At 42.4% G+C, this 15,177-nt stretch overlaps 1 protein-coding gene across 1 annotated transcript in view; it reads left to right on the forward strand.

Annotated features, from left to right (window-relative positions):
* The window catches only part of KDM5B (lysine demethylase 5B), a 93,967-nt gene that overhangs the window by 38,305 nt on the left and 40,485 nt on the right, over positions 1-15,177 (forward strand). The window contains exons 3-7 of the mRNA XM_089653633.1: positions 901-1,023; positions 1,220-1,390; positions 8,723-8,779; positions 10,694-10,819; positions 10,911-11,007. Coding sequence (XP_089509759.1) covers positions 901-1,023; positions 1,220-1,390; positions 8,723-8,779; positions 10,694-10,819; positions 10,911-11,007 — 574 coding nt within the window. The remainder of the gene's footprint in view (positions 1-900; positions 1,024-1,219; positions 1,391-8,722; positions 8,780-10,693; positions 10,820-10,910; positions 11,008-15,177) is intronic.

Raw genomic sequence — 15,177 nt, forward strand, 5'->3', positions numbered from 1 at the left:
CAGAGGTTGCAATCTATCACAGTACGGGTTGAATTCACTGAGCTCCTGAGAGCGACCCATTCTTTCACAAATGTTTGTAGAAGCAGTCTGCATTCCTAGGTGCTTTATTTTATACATCAGTGGCCATGGAGGTAATTGGAACATCTGAAATCCAGTGGTTTGGAGGGGTGTCCCAATACTTTTCGCAATATAGTGTGTGTGTGTATACTTTGAACCTTCATAGTGTTAGTGTAAATAAACTGGTTTAATATCTCAATCAAATTTATTTGAATTCTATGTTGTAAGCCTAACAAAATGTGAAATAGTACAAGGTAGAATATTTGTGCAAGCATTGCTCAGGCCTTACTGTTCATTATAAGCACCTTTTGAGGGTTTATACGCATTAATACAAGTCTTTGCAATACTCTATTAAGCTGGCAGATATGGTCTGAAATTTGACTAGTTCAAAAGGGACCAGCCAAATTTCAATCCATGTATGGCCATTGTGGTCAAACAGAAGTCGATCTACTGATTGGCTTCTGTTCAACCACCCTGTTTGATTTCAGCTGCTCTATCAGCACTGCAGGTTATAAGCCTGCAGCACTAGTCTGTTCTGGCAGCGGGGAAGTCTCCTGCTGTCAGAATACAAAGACACAATGGGAAGATTCCCCTATCCACCTCAAATGCGTGGATAGGGAAATCAGGTCAGTTTTTTCCATTCAACATTCTGGTTCCTTCTTTTATGAACAGCTACAGCTTTAATACTACAAACTCCGATGTGGTCATAAGAGGCACAGTTTAGCTAGTTGTATACACCAATCATTGGCTGAATATTTATAGTTCTTCCTTTAATTTTTTTAGGCTGTAGAACAGGTGTTCCATGTCAAGCCATGTTACAATGACTGAATTCTATTTCCACAGGCTCAAACCAGAGTGAAGTTGAACTTCTTGGACCAGATAGCCAAGTTTTGGGAACTACAGGGATGCACTCTGAAAATACCTCACGTTGAACGAAAAATACTCGACTTGTTTCAGCTCAACAAGGTAATAAGTCAGACTATTACCTTTTTTTTTTTTTGGTTTTGATGATGATCTGACTTTAAAATATATGGCAGATATTTACTTATTTACATTATCATTTGATGTGTAAGTATTTCAAGGCAATGCAGTTTTATTCCCCAGGTTTATGCTTTATCCATTTGTAAGTTTTTTTTTTTGCTTTTTTTTTTCTTTCTTGCAGCTGGTAACTGATGAAGGTGGTTTTGATATAGTCTGCAGGGATAGAAAGTGGACAAAAATAGCTGTGAAAATGGGATTCTCCACGGGAAAAGCCATTGGGTCACACATTAGAGGCCATTATGAACGCATTCTTTACCCTTACACCTTGTTTCAGGCTGGAGCAAGCTTGCTGGTAAGTCATTTTTGAGGCCTGGTTTAGAGGAGAAGCAATAATTTTGCATATTGCAAACGATATAGTTGTTTAAAGTGTAATTTTAGGGCAAAGTTCAAAATGGACAAACAGGCAGGAATGCTTTGTTTCTGCTGCAATAAAGTTACTTACCTGCCTGTAAGCCCTTGTACATGGGCAAATGTGAATGACTGCATGCGCGGGAGTGACGTCATCCCTGCCCGGCTAATGAGAACTGTCGGCGAGCGGGACCTGGAAGCCGGCTGCCCGAAGATGTCAGCAGCCAGGTGGGGAGCTTGGGGACGCCTCATCGCTGGAGCCTGTATGAGTGTAGTTACGCTTTAAGTGAAAAGGTCGCACTAAAAGGTCTAGCCAATACTAGCTTTTGTTTTGAATGGACTATAGCAGTGTTAAGCCCAAAAACAAAATTTGGATATATAGCAGCTTACAAATCTTTAAATATGATGGCTGCATTCATTTTTTTTTTTTTAGATTTCTCCCTTTATATTCACCTGGGGATCTGACAGGGAGAATCCTTCTCCAAAAGGATTTAGACAACAGTAGAAATCTAACAAGAGGGTTTAACATTTCTCCACTCTATCCAGAAGTTTTGGTTGAAGGTTACCGTATATACTCGAGTATAAGCCGACCCGAATATAAGCCGAGGTACCTAATTTTACCACAAAAAACTGGGAAAAACTATTGACTCGAGTATAAGCCGAGGGTGGGAACACCAGTGGGAAGAATCGTGCCTCATCATTGGTGTCAGTGGGAGGAATAGAGCCCCATCATTAGTGTCAGTGGGTGGAATAGAGCCCCATCATTGGTATCAGTGGGAGGAATAGTGCCCCATCATTGGTGTCAGTGGGAGGAATAGTGCCCCATCATTGGTGTCAGTGGGAGGAACAGTGCCCCATCATTGGTATCAGTGGGAGGAACAGTGCCCCATCATTGGTATCAGTGGGAGGAATAGCGCCCCATCATTGGTGTCAGTGGGAGGAATAGCGCCCCATCATTGGTATCAGTGGCAGGAATAGTGCCCCATCATTGGTGTCAGTGGGGGGGTGGAGGAATAGTGCCCCATCGTTGGTGTCAGTGGGGGGGAGGAATAGTATCCCATGATTGGTGTCAGTGGGGGGTGGAATAGTGCTCCATGATTGGTGTCAGTGGGGGGTGGAATAGTGCCCCATCATTGGTGTCAGTGGGGGGGAGGAATAGTGCCCAATCGTTGGTGTCAGTGGGGGGGGGAGGAAAAGTTCCCCATCGTTGGTGTCAGTGGGAGGAATAATGCCCCATCATTGGTATCAGTAACACCAATGATGGGGCACTATTCCTCCCACTGACACTTGCTGACCCCTGTTCCAGTATGGTGCTGCTGCAGCCAGCATATGTGGTTGCAGCAGCACCTAAGCACGGCACACTTACCTGCATCTCCTTCACTCGATTTTCGCGGGGCCGCTCAGCTCCGCCTCCTCGCCGGTGATTGGCCGCCTGTGTGCCTTTCCTTAGCTACAGTTCTGGCGGCCAATCACTGGTGAGAAGGCGGAGCCGAGCAGCCGCGTGAACATCCAGTGGACGAACCGAATGAAGGAGCAGCCGCGCTTCCTGGACCGGATCGTCGTGGGACCGGAGCCAGGTAAGAGACAGCAGCCCCCTGCAGACGTTGACTCGAGTATAAGCCGAGGGGGCCGTTTTTCAGCACAAAAAATGTGCTGAAAAACTCGGCTTATACTCGAGTATATACGGTAATATTCTCTATTAAATTTATATGTGAGAATCTATCTTTTAGGATTTTTAAAACCTTTTGTTCATTTCATTTCTTTTTTTTTTTTTTTTTATGTTCATATATGCTTTTTCTGTTCAAAAACATGGAAATCCAGAGTCTATAGCTAAAAAAACATAAGCAGATCTTGCTCTCAGTGAAAACTACATGTGAAAATAATTGTGTGTAAATAAGGGCAGCTGAAATTTTATTTAAATTTTGACTTTGTTGAAGTTGCACGTTGTCTCCCAAGCATCTCCATTTAAGACCATCTGTGACATGGACCAGTAAGGAGCCTGGTGGGGTAACTATAAGCGTGGCTTTTACTGGAAGAGTCTTGTTTTAGCTTCGATTCTCTGCATCTCCTAAATCTGATTGTTTTGACATGAGCCTTTTTTTTTTTTTTTTTTTTTTTTTTAAACACGCTTAGGTTAACAAATATTTTGTTTAAAACTGTTAAGGAAGGTTGACTTGCCTAGAATCCAGGCATTAGAGAGAACTAGTCAAGTTTTTGTGTTTATGTAAGAATCAGAATATACAATTTATTATTTTAATTGCACTGTGGTATGGTGCACTGCAGCACATCTGAATTTTTATGATGCCTTGGGCTGCTATTTATATACATTACTTTGACGTCCTGGCATGAATAAGCCTCGAGTGTTGGGTCAGCTGAAGCTGCTGTTCAGTCCACTTTCACACACTGGACATGCATAGGATGGGAATGGCACATGAGTATACTTGATAGGGCAGCAACTAGTCAGACTTTAGGTGACCTGTGACCACCTGCCAGAAGTTGCAAAGTGGTTCTATACAGGAAGTAAAATCAAAGAGGGAGTCAAATGTTGCCTAATAACTAAGGGCCAGGTCATGCTGGTGATTCTGCAACTAACAAGGTGCAACTTCCATTTCACCTAATGCATGTTTCTTCGCTGGACAAAATGCTTCAGAATCTTGATCACTAGCTATGGAGCAGTGGGATGTCTTGCTGGGTTTGTCAGGGAAATATTGATGCCAAAGGAGAATGTAAATTAATAGAATTTTTGTTCTGACATTATATTTTATTTTTTATTAATCCAGAAACCATTTAGGGCCCATTAGCACACATTTTCATCACACATTCATGCAAGTGTCATTGTGTAAGTCCTCATGCACAAGGGCTAATGGCAATAAGCAGCATTTTTTTCTGCCAAAATGTGGCAGAAAAAAACTCCTCCAATGTTAAATTATGCATGTATTTACATGCCTGTTGCGTTTGAGTGTGAATACATGTAGTGTAGAGAGTAGTGGTTAATGATTCATACTCTGAATGGTCTAGGGTTGTTAGGTTTAGTGTTGGGACCCTTACTTTTTAATAAATTTATAAATTATATAAATTATATAGGGTCTGGGGGTTAAAAGTACCATTTCAGTCTTTGCAGATGACACCAAGCTATGCAATGGAATAACATATTTACAGGATGTCTCCAATTTACAAGCCGACTTCAATGCACTGTTTAATTGGGCAACTATGTGGCAAATTAGGTTTAATGTTGATAAATGTAAGGTTATGCACTTGGGGGGTAAGAATATGCATGCATCATACATACTAGGGGGAGTACAACTGGGGGAATCAATGGTGGAGAAGGATCTAGGAGTTCTGGTAGATCATAAGCTTAATAATGGCATGCAATGCCAAGCTGCGGTTCCCAAAGCAAAAAAAATCCTCTCTTGTATTGAGAGAGATCATTTTACCCCTTTACAAATCATTAGTAATATGCAGTTCAGTTTTGGGCACCAATTCACAAAAAAGATATCCGAGAACTAGAGACAGTGCAGAGAAGGGCAACCAAACTGATAAGAGGCATGGAGGAGCTCAGTATGAGGAAAGATTAGAGGAACTGAATTCTGTCTTGAGAAGAGATTAAGGGGGGAAATGATTAACATGTATAAATACATAGGTGGTCCATATAGTGAACTTGGTGTAGAGTTATTCACTTTATGGGCACCGCAGAGGACAAGGGGGCACTCTTTACGTTTTGGAGGAAAAGGGTTTTAATCTTCAAATATGGAAAGTTTTATCACTGTAAGAGCTGTAAAAATGTGGAATAGGCTCCCTCAAGAACTGGTTCTGGCCAGCTCAGTATATTTCTTTAAAAAGGCCTGGATTCTCTCCTAGATGCACATAATATAACTGTATACGAACATATGCTTGGCACTGTAGCAAACATTTAGTGTGTGGAAAAAAAAAAAGTCACTAGAGCAGTACTGTGGTGACATTGTACGCTTGTAGCTAGTGATCAGGGATGCTGGCTGCTCTGATGACACTGTATGCGAGTACAGCAATCCAGTTTCCCTATCACCACCATACTAGTGCAGCCAGTCAGTGTGTCTGATCACATCAGTCAGTGTCACCAGAATATTGTTGCCAGAAACCGTGTTCCTTATCACTGCTACACCAATGCCAGTGTCACCACAGGCAGAGTTCCTGAATTGCCACCACATCAGTCCTAGTGTCACCACACAAATGTAAGCCTGCAAAAGTGCTGCCACACGTTGCAGCTGTCACCAGAGCCAGTGCGGCCAGCAGCAGTGTTCCTGCTTACCTCCACATCAGAGCAGTGTTGCCTCTGCCTGCTGCTTGTACTGACTCTGGCCTGTTTATTGGATACATTTCGACAGCTGCCTGGACTGATCCTTTGCTTGTTTGCTGACCATGTATCTGCCTGCCACCTGAACTGACGCATCTACACATCCCAGTGACTACGTTTCTACGAGACACACTAGTCCCAGCCAACTCCTGTGGACAGCTGTAGTCCTAAAACCACAAGAACTTTTGTTCAGCCTCCTTTACTTCCTTGCCAATGAACATAGCATTTCAGGGAGAAGCCATGTACCAGTAGGCTGGGATTGCTTGCCTTATAGGAACAGGGACTGCCACAGATGATGCTACACTAAGCTATAGTCCCTGACCACTCACCTAGAGGTGAGCTTTACAGTGCACTGTTTATGATACAATGAATTTTTTATACAGGACACAATGACTGGTACATATTCAGTCCAAATGTGTAATCCCTATAATTGGGGGGAGTAGCAGAATGTGCTTTGGGGTGTATTTTCAAGCATGCTTATGCTGCATGTGAAAAATAAACTTACCGTATTAAATTGACAATTTTTTGCATTTTCCAAATACTTGTGGCAAGAAATGAATTATTTACTATGCCTTGTAAATAATTTTGGGTGTCTGCTTTCCAAAATTTCTACTGTTCTTGCTATGATAGGTAGTCTGGAAATTAGTTGCCCCTTGCAAGCCTTGAAGATGCTCCTTGAATTTTGGGCCCCCTGTACAGCTAGGCACTGAAAGTCTCACACATGTGGCATCCCCATATCCAGGAGGAGTAGCAGAGAATGTGGTTTGGGATATAATTCAAAGTATGCCCATAATGCGTGGTAGAAGTGGCTTACAACTTTTATGTAAAAAAAAAAAAAAAATAAATCATCTGTCTGCATTTTCCAAAAGCATTTGGCAGGAAATATATCTTCAGGATATTGTGTGGTTATTTTGTGGGTATTTCCACTGTGTTGGTATTCCAGGGCCTCCAAATGTGTGATAAGTAGTCAAGAAATTGGATGCCTAATTTATGCCCCCTTGAAAGCTTAATTGTGCTCCTCAGATTTTTGGGCTTTGTTGTGTGGCTAGGCTGCCAAAAAGGTTTCACATATGTGTTATCCCCATATTTTAAGAGTGGCAGAATGTGTTTGGGATGTAATTGTAAGCATGTCCATGGTGTGTGTGAAAGAAATATCCTAGTAATGGATAGCTGTTTGGGAAAAAAAAAAATATTTTCTTTCAGAATTTTTCCAAGAACCTGTGACAAAGGTGGAAAAATAATCACCATACCTCTAATTGAATAAATTGCATGGTTTACTTTGAAAATTGGGTCATTTTGTAGGATTTCTCCTGTCCTGGCACTTCAGGGTGTCAAGAAATGTGATTTTGGCAGTCAGGAAATCGGATGCAAAACTTATGCCCCTTAAAGTGGTACTGAACCCACGACAGTAGAATCAGTATGTATATGCAGTAAGCATGCTTGTTACACTCGCTGTAGAACCTAAGGGGTTAATCCTCCACATTGTGTAAAAAGGCTGTTTGTTCTTGTGACCCTGTCATCTTTGATCCTCCCCTTCTTCCAGAGTCCCCAATCCATCTGCTGATGGTAAAGATCCCTAGGAGGCACTCTGTTTGGTGTGTATTGCTGGGAAGGTTTTTTCTGGGGGATGGTGCATGTGATTAGCACAGGGCCAATCAGCACTGTCCTGACAAAGAGTCGGGTCAAACAGCCTCATAGGACAGTCAGAGGAGATTGAAACCTCCTCTTCCAGCTTGGAGCACTGGTTAAACCTTTTAACCAGTGCTCCGCCATGAGCTACTGCTGATGAAAAAAGGTATTTAGCAGTTTATTTTTACTAAAATAATTTAATTTCCATGTACTGTGGGAGACAAGATATAGTGAATGAAGGGTCCTGGGTTTAGTAGCAATTTAAAAACCCGAAGGTGCTCATTGGATTTTGTGCTACTCTATACATTTCAACAGTGAAAATCTCACATGTTGTATCTCTATACTTACTCGGGAAGAGTAGAAGAATGTGTTTTGTTTGTTTTGTAATTGTACAACTTTTACAACTTCCAAATTGGACAAATTTTACAACTTCCAAAATACTTATCACTAAATACCTTGGAGGGGGGTGTTTTTATACTGATTTAGCATTTTAGGGCCTCAAGAAATGTGATAGGCAAGTCAGTACATGTGTTGAAAAATACAAAAAAAAAACCATAGATATATTATATTGTGTGTATAAAACAGAAGTTTGTAGATGCTCTGTTTTCACACAGTCTGAATATTATACACTTTTTTTTTTTAACCAAGGGAATAGAGCAGAATACATATTGGCCTAAATTTATTAAAAGAGAAGTATGGCATTTTTCTTTCTGTATTTTTTTTTTTTTATCATACTTACCTAGGTGGATGCAGCATCAGTCCCCCCACCGGTGAGATCTCAACGATGACCACTGATCGCTAAGTTCTCACAGCTCCTCTGAGCAGAGAGCGGTGACTGTTTGAGCGATCGCTGGAAAACTAGTCATAGGAGAAGTACAGCCAAATGAGCTTTGGCTGTGCTTCTCTGTTAAGAAAGATTATTTGCAAAGCTTCATAGCAGAAACTAAGGGAAACCTTTTTTCTTTTCAAAATATTTGGTCTTTTTTTTTACTTTATATAGTAAAAGATAAAAACCATGGTGATTGAATACCACAAAAAAAAAAGATATGAAATTCATTTGGGTACAGTGTTGCATACCCAAGTAGCTATCCTTCAAAATATGACCGTTCTGAAAAACTAAGAAATGGCCTGGACAGGAAAGGGGTTTAACATGTTGGTCTTCAAGTAGTTAAATTCTACCTGTTCACCTACGTTTTAAGCTATTCACTGCTACTGAATTTTGATTTAATCCAAAAATGGGTTTTTGATACTGTGACTGTAACATTTTTTTGTTTGGAAAACGTACTTTATTGATAGCATCTTTTATTTGTCAAACAGGCTCCAGACTCGGACACTAAAATGACTGGATATATGGATGATGCAGGCGCAGATAAGGTATCTTGTACTCCATTTGGAACATTTATTTGTTTCATACATAGCCAGACATTGAACACAATTTAAATTGCACGCTGCTCAGTTGTTTGATACATAAAGTACATGCTTTTCTATAGAGAACTGTTCTGTTTTTTTTATGTCAGGATTCACCCAGATGCCTGACTGGCAGCTGGCTTGGTCTCTCAGCATGCAGCTGAGAGCCTGAGCTATCTGCTTCTGCCCCCTCCACAGTCCAGCACACCAGTGAATGCTGGTGGGTGAGTCGGTAATTGACAGTCCCAGCTCTGTGCACAGAGTAGACCCGAGAACTGATTGATCTGCAGGCTTTGATCGATCAGTTCTTGGTGTAGAGTCGGCGGGGAACAGCTGCAGTGTTGGATCAATGGTGATCTAGGTGAGTATGTGTGCTATTTTTAATTCCTGCACTTCTTTTAACTGCCATAGCTTTGCAGAGCTGGCCTGCTTTTAATAGGTTCCCTGTGGTGACAGAGTCACTCCAGTCCTTTTGCTGCCACCAACATATGTGATGCGTTGACGGCAGCAGCAGGTGGGTTTTACACTCAATGTGTGTGTAAATTTTGATGACGATCAGTTGGTTGCACAGCTCTCTAGTACCCCTGGTATGTAGGTCCCAACCCCCTACACACCCACCGAACTACAAACCAAACCAACTTGGACCAATGCAATTGTTGCCATATAATGTAACCACACCTGTTACAATGAAACAATACTTGTGGGATCCCTCTAGAAGCTGAAAATCACCAGGTCACATGCCGAGTAGCTGCCCTTCTGCATTGTGAATACAGGTTGGTCGCTCGCTTGGGCGCCTTTCAGATATTTTTGCCGATATCTCTTACTGATCGAACAAGATGGAGAGGCAGGGTGGTGACGCCACGCTCTCCATCTCATCCAGTCAGATAATGCTTTTCATTCATTGAAAAATTTCTCATTAGTCAGAGCAGTTACTGGTCACACTGACCAGTAACTGCTCGCCATTGTCACCATTATTCTGATACACAGCCGTCAGGGTGTGTATGGAGTGAGAAAAGTATGGATCGGTGAATTCAAAGGAATAAACCTATAATGAGGTATTGATACTGAAATTATCCCAATTTTGACAGAGATCTACTTCAGTGTTCGATTAGCGAAGTACACTGACAATGGAACTAGTGTAATTTCCATTAGGTGTCCATTAGGTGTCCATAAGGTGCCTATGTTGATTTTACTTATAAAATGTAGAATTTTTAAGAATCCGTTATGGATGTTAAAATACTTACATATTCTTAAAAAGCAGTAAATAAATCTAGGAATTCCGCTTTTAAGTGTTTCCATTGCTTGATAAAAATATGTAAATACTTAAAGGAGAAGTACAACCAAAGCTCTTTTGGCTGTACTTCTCCTGTGGATCACAGGAGTGCAGTTTGTTCTGCACTCCTGTGACCCGTTTTTAGCTGACAGCAGGCTGATGTCACTCAGCCAGTCCAGGCTTTGGAAAGATCCCGACTTTAAAGTCGGGATCCACCCCAGAATCTGGAATTGCATCTGACTCAACCTCTCAGTGAGGGGCTAAGAGCCTGAGCCAGCTGCTCCCTCCCCCTCCACAGCCCCGAACACCAGTGAGTGGACAGAGCAGGAGGCGGTGACTGATAGTCACCGCTCTCTGCTCAGAGCAGGTATGAGAAATCATGTTATCGCTGAGCTCTCACACTTAGAGCCATCGGGGGGCATCCACCTAGGTAAGTATAATTGGGGGCGAATCCAACCCCCTTCTTCTCTTGTAAGTGTGCATAGTCTGGAAACAGGTTGGTTTTAAGAATGTTTTGTGTACATTTTGAATTGTACATAAGGTTCTAATTTCCTCGTTTTCATCAAACTACATGTTTGCCTATTACACCAGTTAATCTTGTATTGCAGAAGCCAAATCTTGCCCCAGATGTGAAAGACAAGGAGTACAAACCTCATGATATTCCTCAAAGGCAATCTGTCCAGCCTTCAGAAAACTGTGCCCCTGCTAGAAGAGCTAAACGTATGAGAGCAGAGGTGAGCACTGTGGAAATAAATATAGCCTCTTCTGTTTGTATGTAAGCTGATTGACAACGTTCATTAATAAATATGATTTTTCATTTTTAAGGCTATAAGAGTTAAAATTGAACCGGAAGAGACGCCAGAATTGGGACCTCGAACTTTGCGCCGCAGGATGGGATCTACGCCTTCTGTCTGTGAAAATGGTTAGTTTTTACTGTACCTGTGTATTGATTTTAGGGATGAGGGTTGGATTTCCACTACTTTGAATTTGCAACAAATCTTGTGGCTTGAAATTCTAAGTCACATTTATGTGACATTTTTTACAACCATAACTGCACTGCCTGACCTTAGAATTTTAGTCAGCAGGCTTAGAGGGGCCTATAATGAGGGCTTTTGGGAAATCCAACCTTATGACTATAAAAAGGTGGACTCACAGGAGCTATTTTGTCAGTATGTATTGGTGCTGTTAGGGGGAACTGACAAATCTGTGTAGGGAGAGAGTTACCTTGCTCTACTGTGGTTTCCTATGATGGGCTGCATATCTTTGTGTTCTCTTCTGTGTTCTTGGTTCTAGTAACAGACCCAACAATCTCTTTTGGGACTGTATCAACTGTTCCTGTTCCATCTATACACAAAGCTGGCCCACTGAGCTCAGCAATGTGAGATTTAAGAGAAGTATGGCTTTTAAAAACAAAAAAACATACTCACCAAGGTAGATGCTGCATCTGTCCCCCGCTGGCTCTGTAGTGAGAACTGAGCAATCAAAGACCGATAATCTCTCAATTCTCCCCCTCCATTCTGAGCAGAGAGCTGTGACTATCAGTCAGCGGCTCTCTGCACTCCCCTCCAGTGCTCACTGGAGCACTGAGCTGTGTAGGGGGCAGAAGAAGCTGGCTCAGGCTCTCAGCAGTTTGCTGTGAGGTTGAGCCAGGTGCCAGTCCAGGGTTCTGGGTGGATCCATATCATATGGTCATGATCTTTTCAGAGCCTGGACCAGATCTATGATGTCAGCGGACAGTGGGCTTCAACTCACTGTCAGCTGAAAATGGGTCACAGGAGTGCAGAACAAACTGCACTCCTGTGATCCATAGGAGAAGCATAACCAAAAAAGCTTTTGCTATACTACTTTAATGTGTTTACTGCTGACAGTAATTTAATGGTAGTCAGCCGCTGCCTACTCAGCATCCATCCATCCATTGCTATGTCACCTGTATCCAATGAGCTGGAGAAAATTCAGAGGCCTACCCTTTTCCACATCCAGCGGTGGAGAGAGTTATGGGGCCAGGCTAAGGAGGGTAAAGCAAAAGCTGGGACTTCAGCAGTACTTAACACTTACCCCACCATCTGCAGTGGAAACCTTACCATTTCTGGTTCCCTTTCATTGGAGCATGTGTTGATCTGGATCCCAGAGAAGACTGAAATTGGGAGTCAAAATGTAACTGTTTAGAGGCAGTTCCTGTCCTCTCAAAAGGTCTCTAATGTAGTTTGTAGAGGATGAAAAGGATGAGAGTGCCACACAGTTTGATTCGGTCCAGTAAGAATTTTACTTTTCATGAACTGTAATCAAAAACCTAATGTGTTTTGGGGACTCAAAACAAGACCGTTATTGTATGATTAGCATGAATTCCAGGTTACCAAAATGACTGGCTGTCCAGTTTGGCAACTCTGGTTTCATTCTATTCATATCATTTTGCTATTGTTGTCCAATACAAATCTGAATTAACTGCTAGCACAAAAGTCCTAAAGAAGGTACTGTTTTGAGCCCCAATATGCTTTGGATTTTTGACTGTTATAATAAATTCTTATTGTACCAGATTAAGCTTTTTGTTGTGTTCTTATCCTCTACAGTTTTTGGAATGGGAGAAAAAAAATGTTGCCAGATCCACCCCTGCATATGAATGGCAGCTTGTCAAAGTTCTGGTGCTTCAGTGGCTCTTTTACCAGCTGCCCCCTTTAATCAGTTCATGATTTACACTGCCCAACAGTGGCAGGTATCTAGCTGCCATTATTTTTACCTTCATGTTGAACAAATATGTATGTTGCTGGACCACATTTTCAGTGTCATGTACACATTAGGACAACTTTCAAGTGGCTAGTAAACCTGACTGGAGATGCTGTATATCATTCATGGTGCACTAGGAAACCTTGCTGTAGTTGGGACTGATGCAGGAATGGGGCGAACCTCTACAGTGAGTGGTGAAAGACGACAGTTTAGTCACCATAACCACCCCCTCAGCAGGACCAACAGACCCTCACAAGCACTCACATTTGCAGTGTTCCATGCAAAAGTACCATGCAGTGCTACAGCTTGTATGTTTGAGGGACAGGAGTGACACTGGGCCAGAGCTGGTGGAAATTCCCCAGTCTAAGAGGTGACTCTCCCCATGCCAACTGCAGTCAAATATTGTATGCGACAGTGGCACAAACCTTTGTTGTGCAGTGCTGCTTTTTAAAATTTACTCTGAATGTACTTCATCAGGCAAGGATATTTTGTGGACACTTGCATTGCTCATACCTGACCATGGCTTAGCTGGCAGCAATGCAGCATCAACAACCAGCTGCCCTCTATACAACTGGTATGGGACCCCCAAAGGTTTTACTTTTCAGAGACACAAAGATCTCCTTTCTAAAGACATGTGCTTTCCACTGGCTGAAATTAGTATAGTGAACTGTTCTCGTGGGCAAACTGTTTAACTGGAAGTGCTGAAGCCATCCATGCATTCCCCAAGCAGGAAGTCCCATAGTGTGCATAATGTCATTCCTGTCTTGATTGCCTAGTTGACTGTGCTGTGTATTGGTAACCAGGCAACCAAAGAAGGATGCAAATGACATTGGTAATAAAAGTAAAAGGGAACTTGGGCACAATGTGACGCCATAGTAACAGACCTGGAATTACATGGTGGTCTGGAGTCAGTTTTGAAGTAACATATGTGAAAAATTATATTAAAAGTTGCAAAAAAACACAAACGTGTGATTATAGAGAACCTGACAAACACAAGCCAAACAAAAAGAGATAATTGAATAAGTTGTGTTTTGTGTAGAAACCACATAGGAGGCCAGTTCATCTTTTAAGGTGAATTCCAGCTGATTATAATCACAAATCTGTGAAGCAGGATACCTTAATTTGTCAATTCACTAGACCCCTTGTATTCTTTTCACTGAGTGCATGGCGATGTACTCCTCTAACCCAGCAGAAGCAACCATGACCCCAGGCCAGGAGGACATTGTGCTTCTGTCCAGCCCCAGTACATCAAAAGGATATTTCTGTTAATTCTCTGGATGTAGTTCAAGCTGTGCTTGTGGGTGGGGCTTGTAGCCCAATATGGAGCCCCTCGTGAGTGTGCTTGCTAATACCCGAGGGCACAGGCATGGGGCCGCAGTCATGCGGGGATCAGCATTAAAGTGGCACCCCAACATAGAAGAAGCAAGCCTCTACTTCATATACTAAGCTTTCACTGTTGAACGTTTTTCCCGTGTCACCTTCCCCTCTCTTCACAAATGCAGCATTTCCAAGGGGACACCACAGAGCCTGTGTCCTGCTCATCGGCACAGCCATGATTTCCACATCACTCACAATGTGAGATTCCTGCCATACACACAGCACAAATGTCTGGTGCTAACAAGCTCTTACACTTCATTTGGATCCATTTCTTCCTTTTTCTCTCTTCTTGTACCTGCAGGCTAGGTCTCTAGGTTCCCTGGTCTGTGATATAGCTCCCGGGAGTGGGTCGATGTCACCAACCCCCTCACTACCAGGGACACTGTCTCCCATGCCAGGTACTAACCACCTCCTGGCTGGCTGCTTTTTAACCATAGCAAAGGCAATGTAGCCATGTCTCCCGCCAACTCCTCGGCACGGTTATCCCTGTCATGGTGGCCTTTTCCACCATTTCTCTGTGGCTCAGACAGATCATCATTCAAGTATTTGGTCTTAAAGATCCAGTTCCATCCTGTCCTTTCTAGGTGCTCTCTCCTAACTCTGAATGCTTTTTTTTGTGGAATTTTGGGAGCAAGTTTCTTTCCAGATTTGAGAGCCTGCCACTTGAGCTTCTATTCACACTATCTCTAAATTTTACCAGGTTGATATTTAAGGCCTCGTGATGCCATCTTTGGGTGCCAGGTTGGACAGCCCCAAGTTCTATTTCTTTTTCTGATGTGGGCTTTTTAGTGTATTGTTGCTATTGCCCACAGTTTGGTTGGACTACTTTTGCACGTTCTAATGGTCTTTAAATCTGGTGTCCTTCAATGAACGAGAGAAAAAGTTGGATTTTTGTACTTGATGTACGATTCTTTGCCTTGGAAGTTCATGAGACAGTGTTTTATGATCTTGCTTTGGGTACTGCTGTACTGCAGACAATGCATGCTGGCAACGG

Source organism: Staurois parvus, unplaced genomic scaffold (genome assembly GCF_062004578.1).
Source record: "Staurois parvus isolate SC_StPar_1 unplaced genomic scaffold, SC_StPar_1.0 ptg000717l, whole genome shotgun sequence".
NCBI classification, from domain to species: domain Eukaryota; kingdom Metazoa; phylum Chordata; class Amphibia; order Anura; family Ranidae; genus Staurois; species Staurois parvus.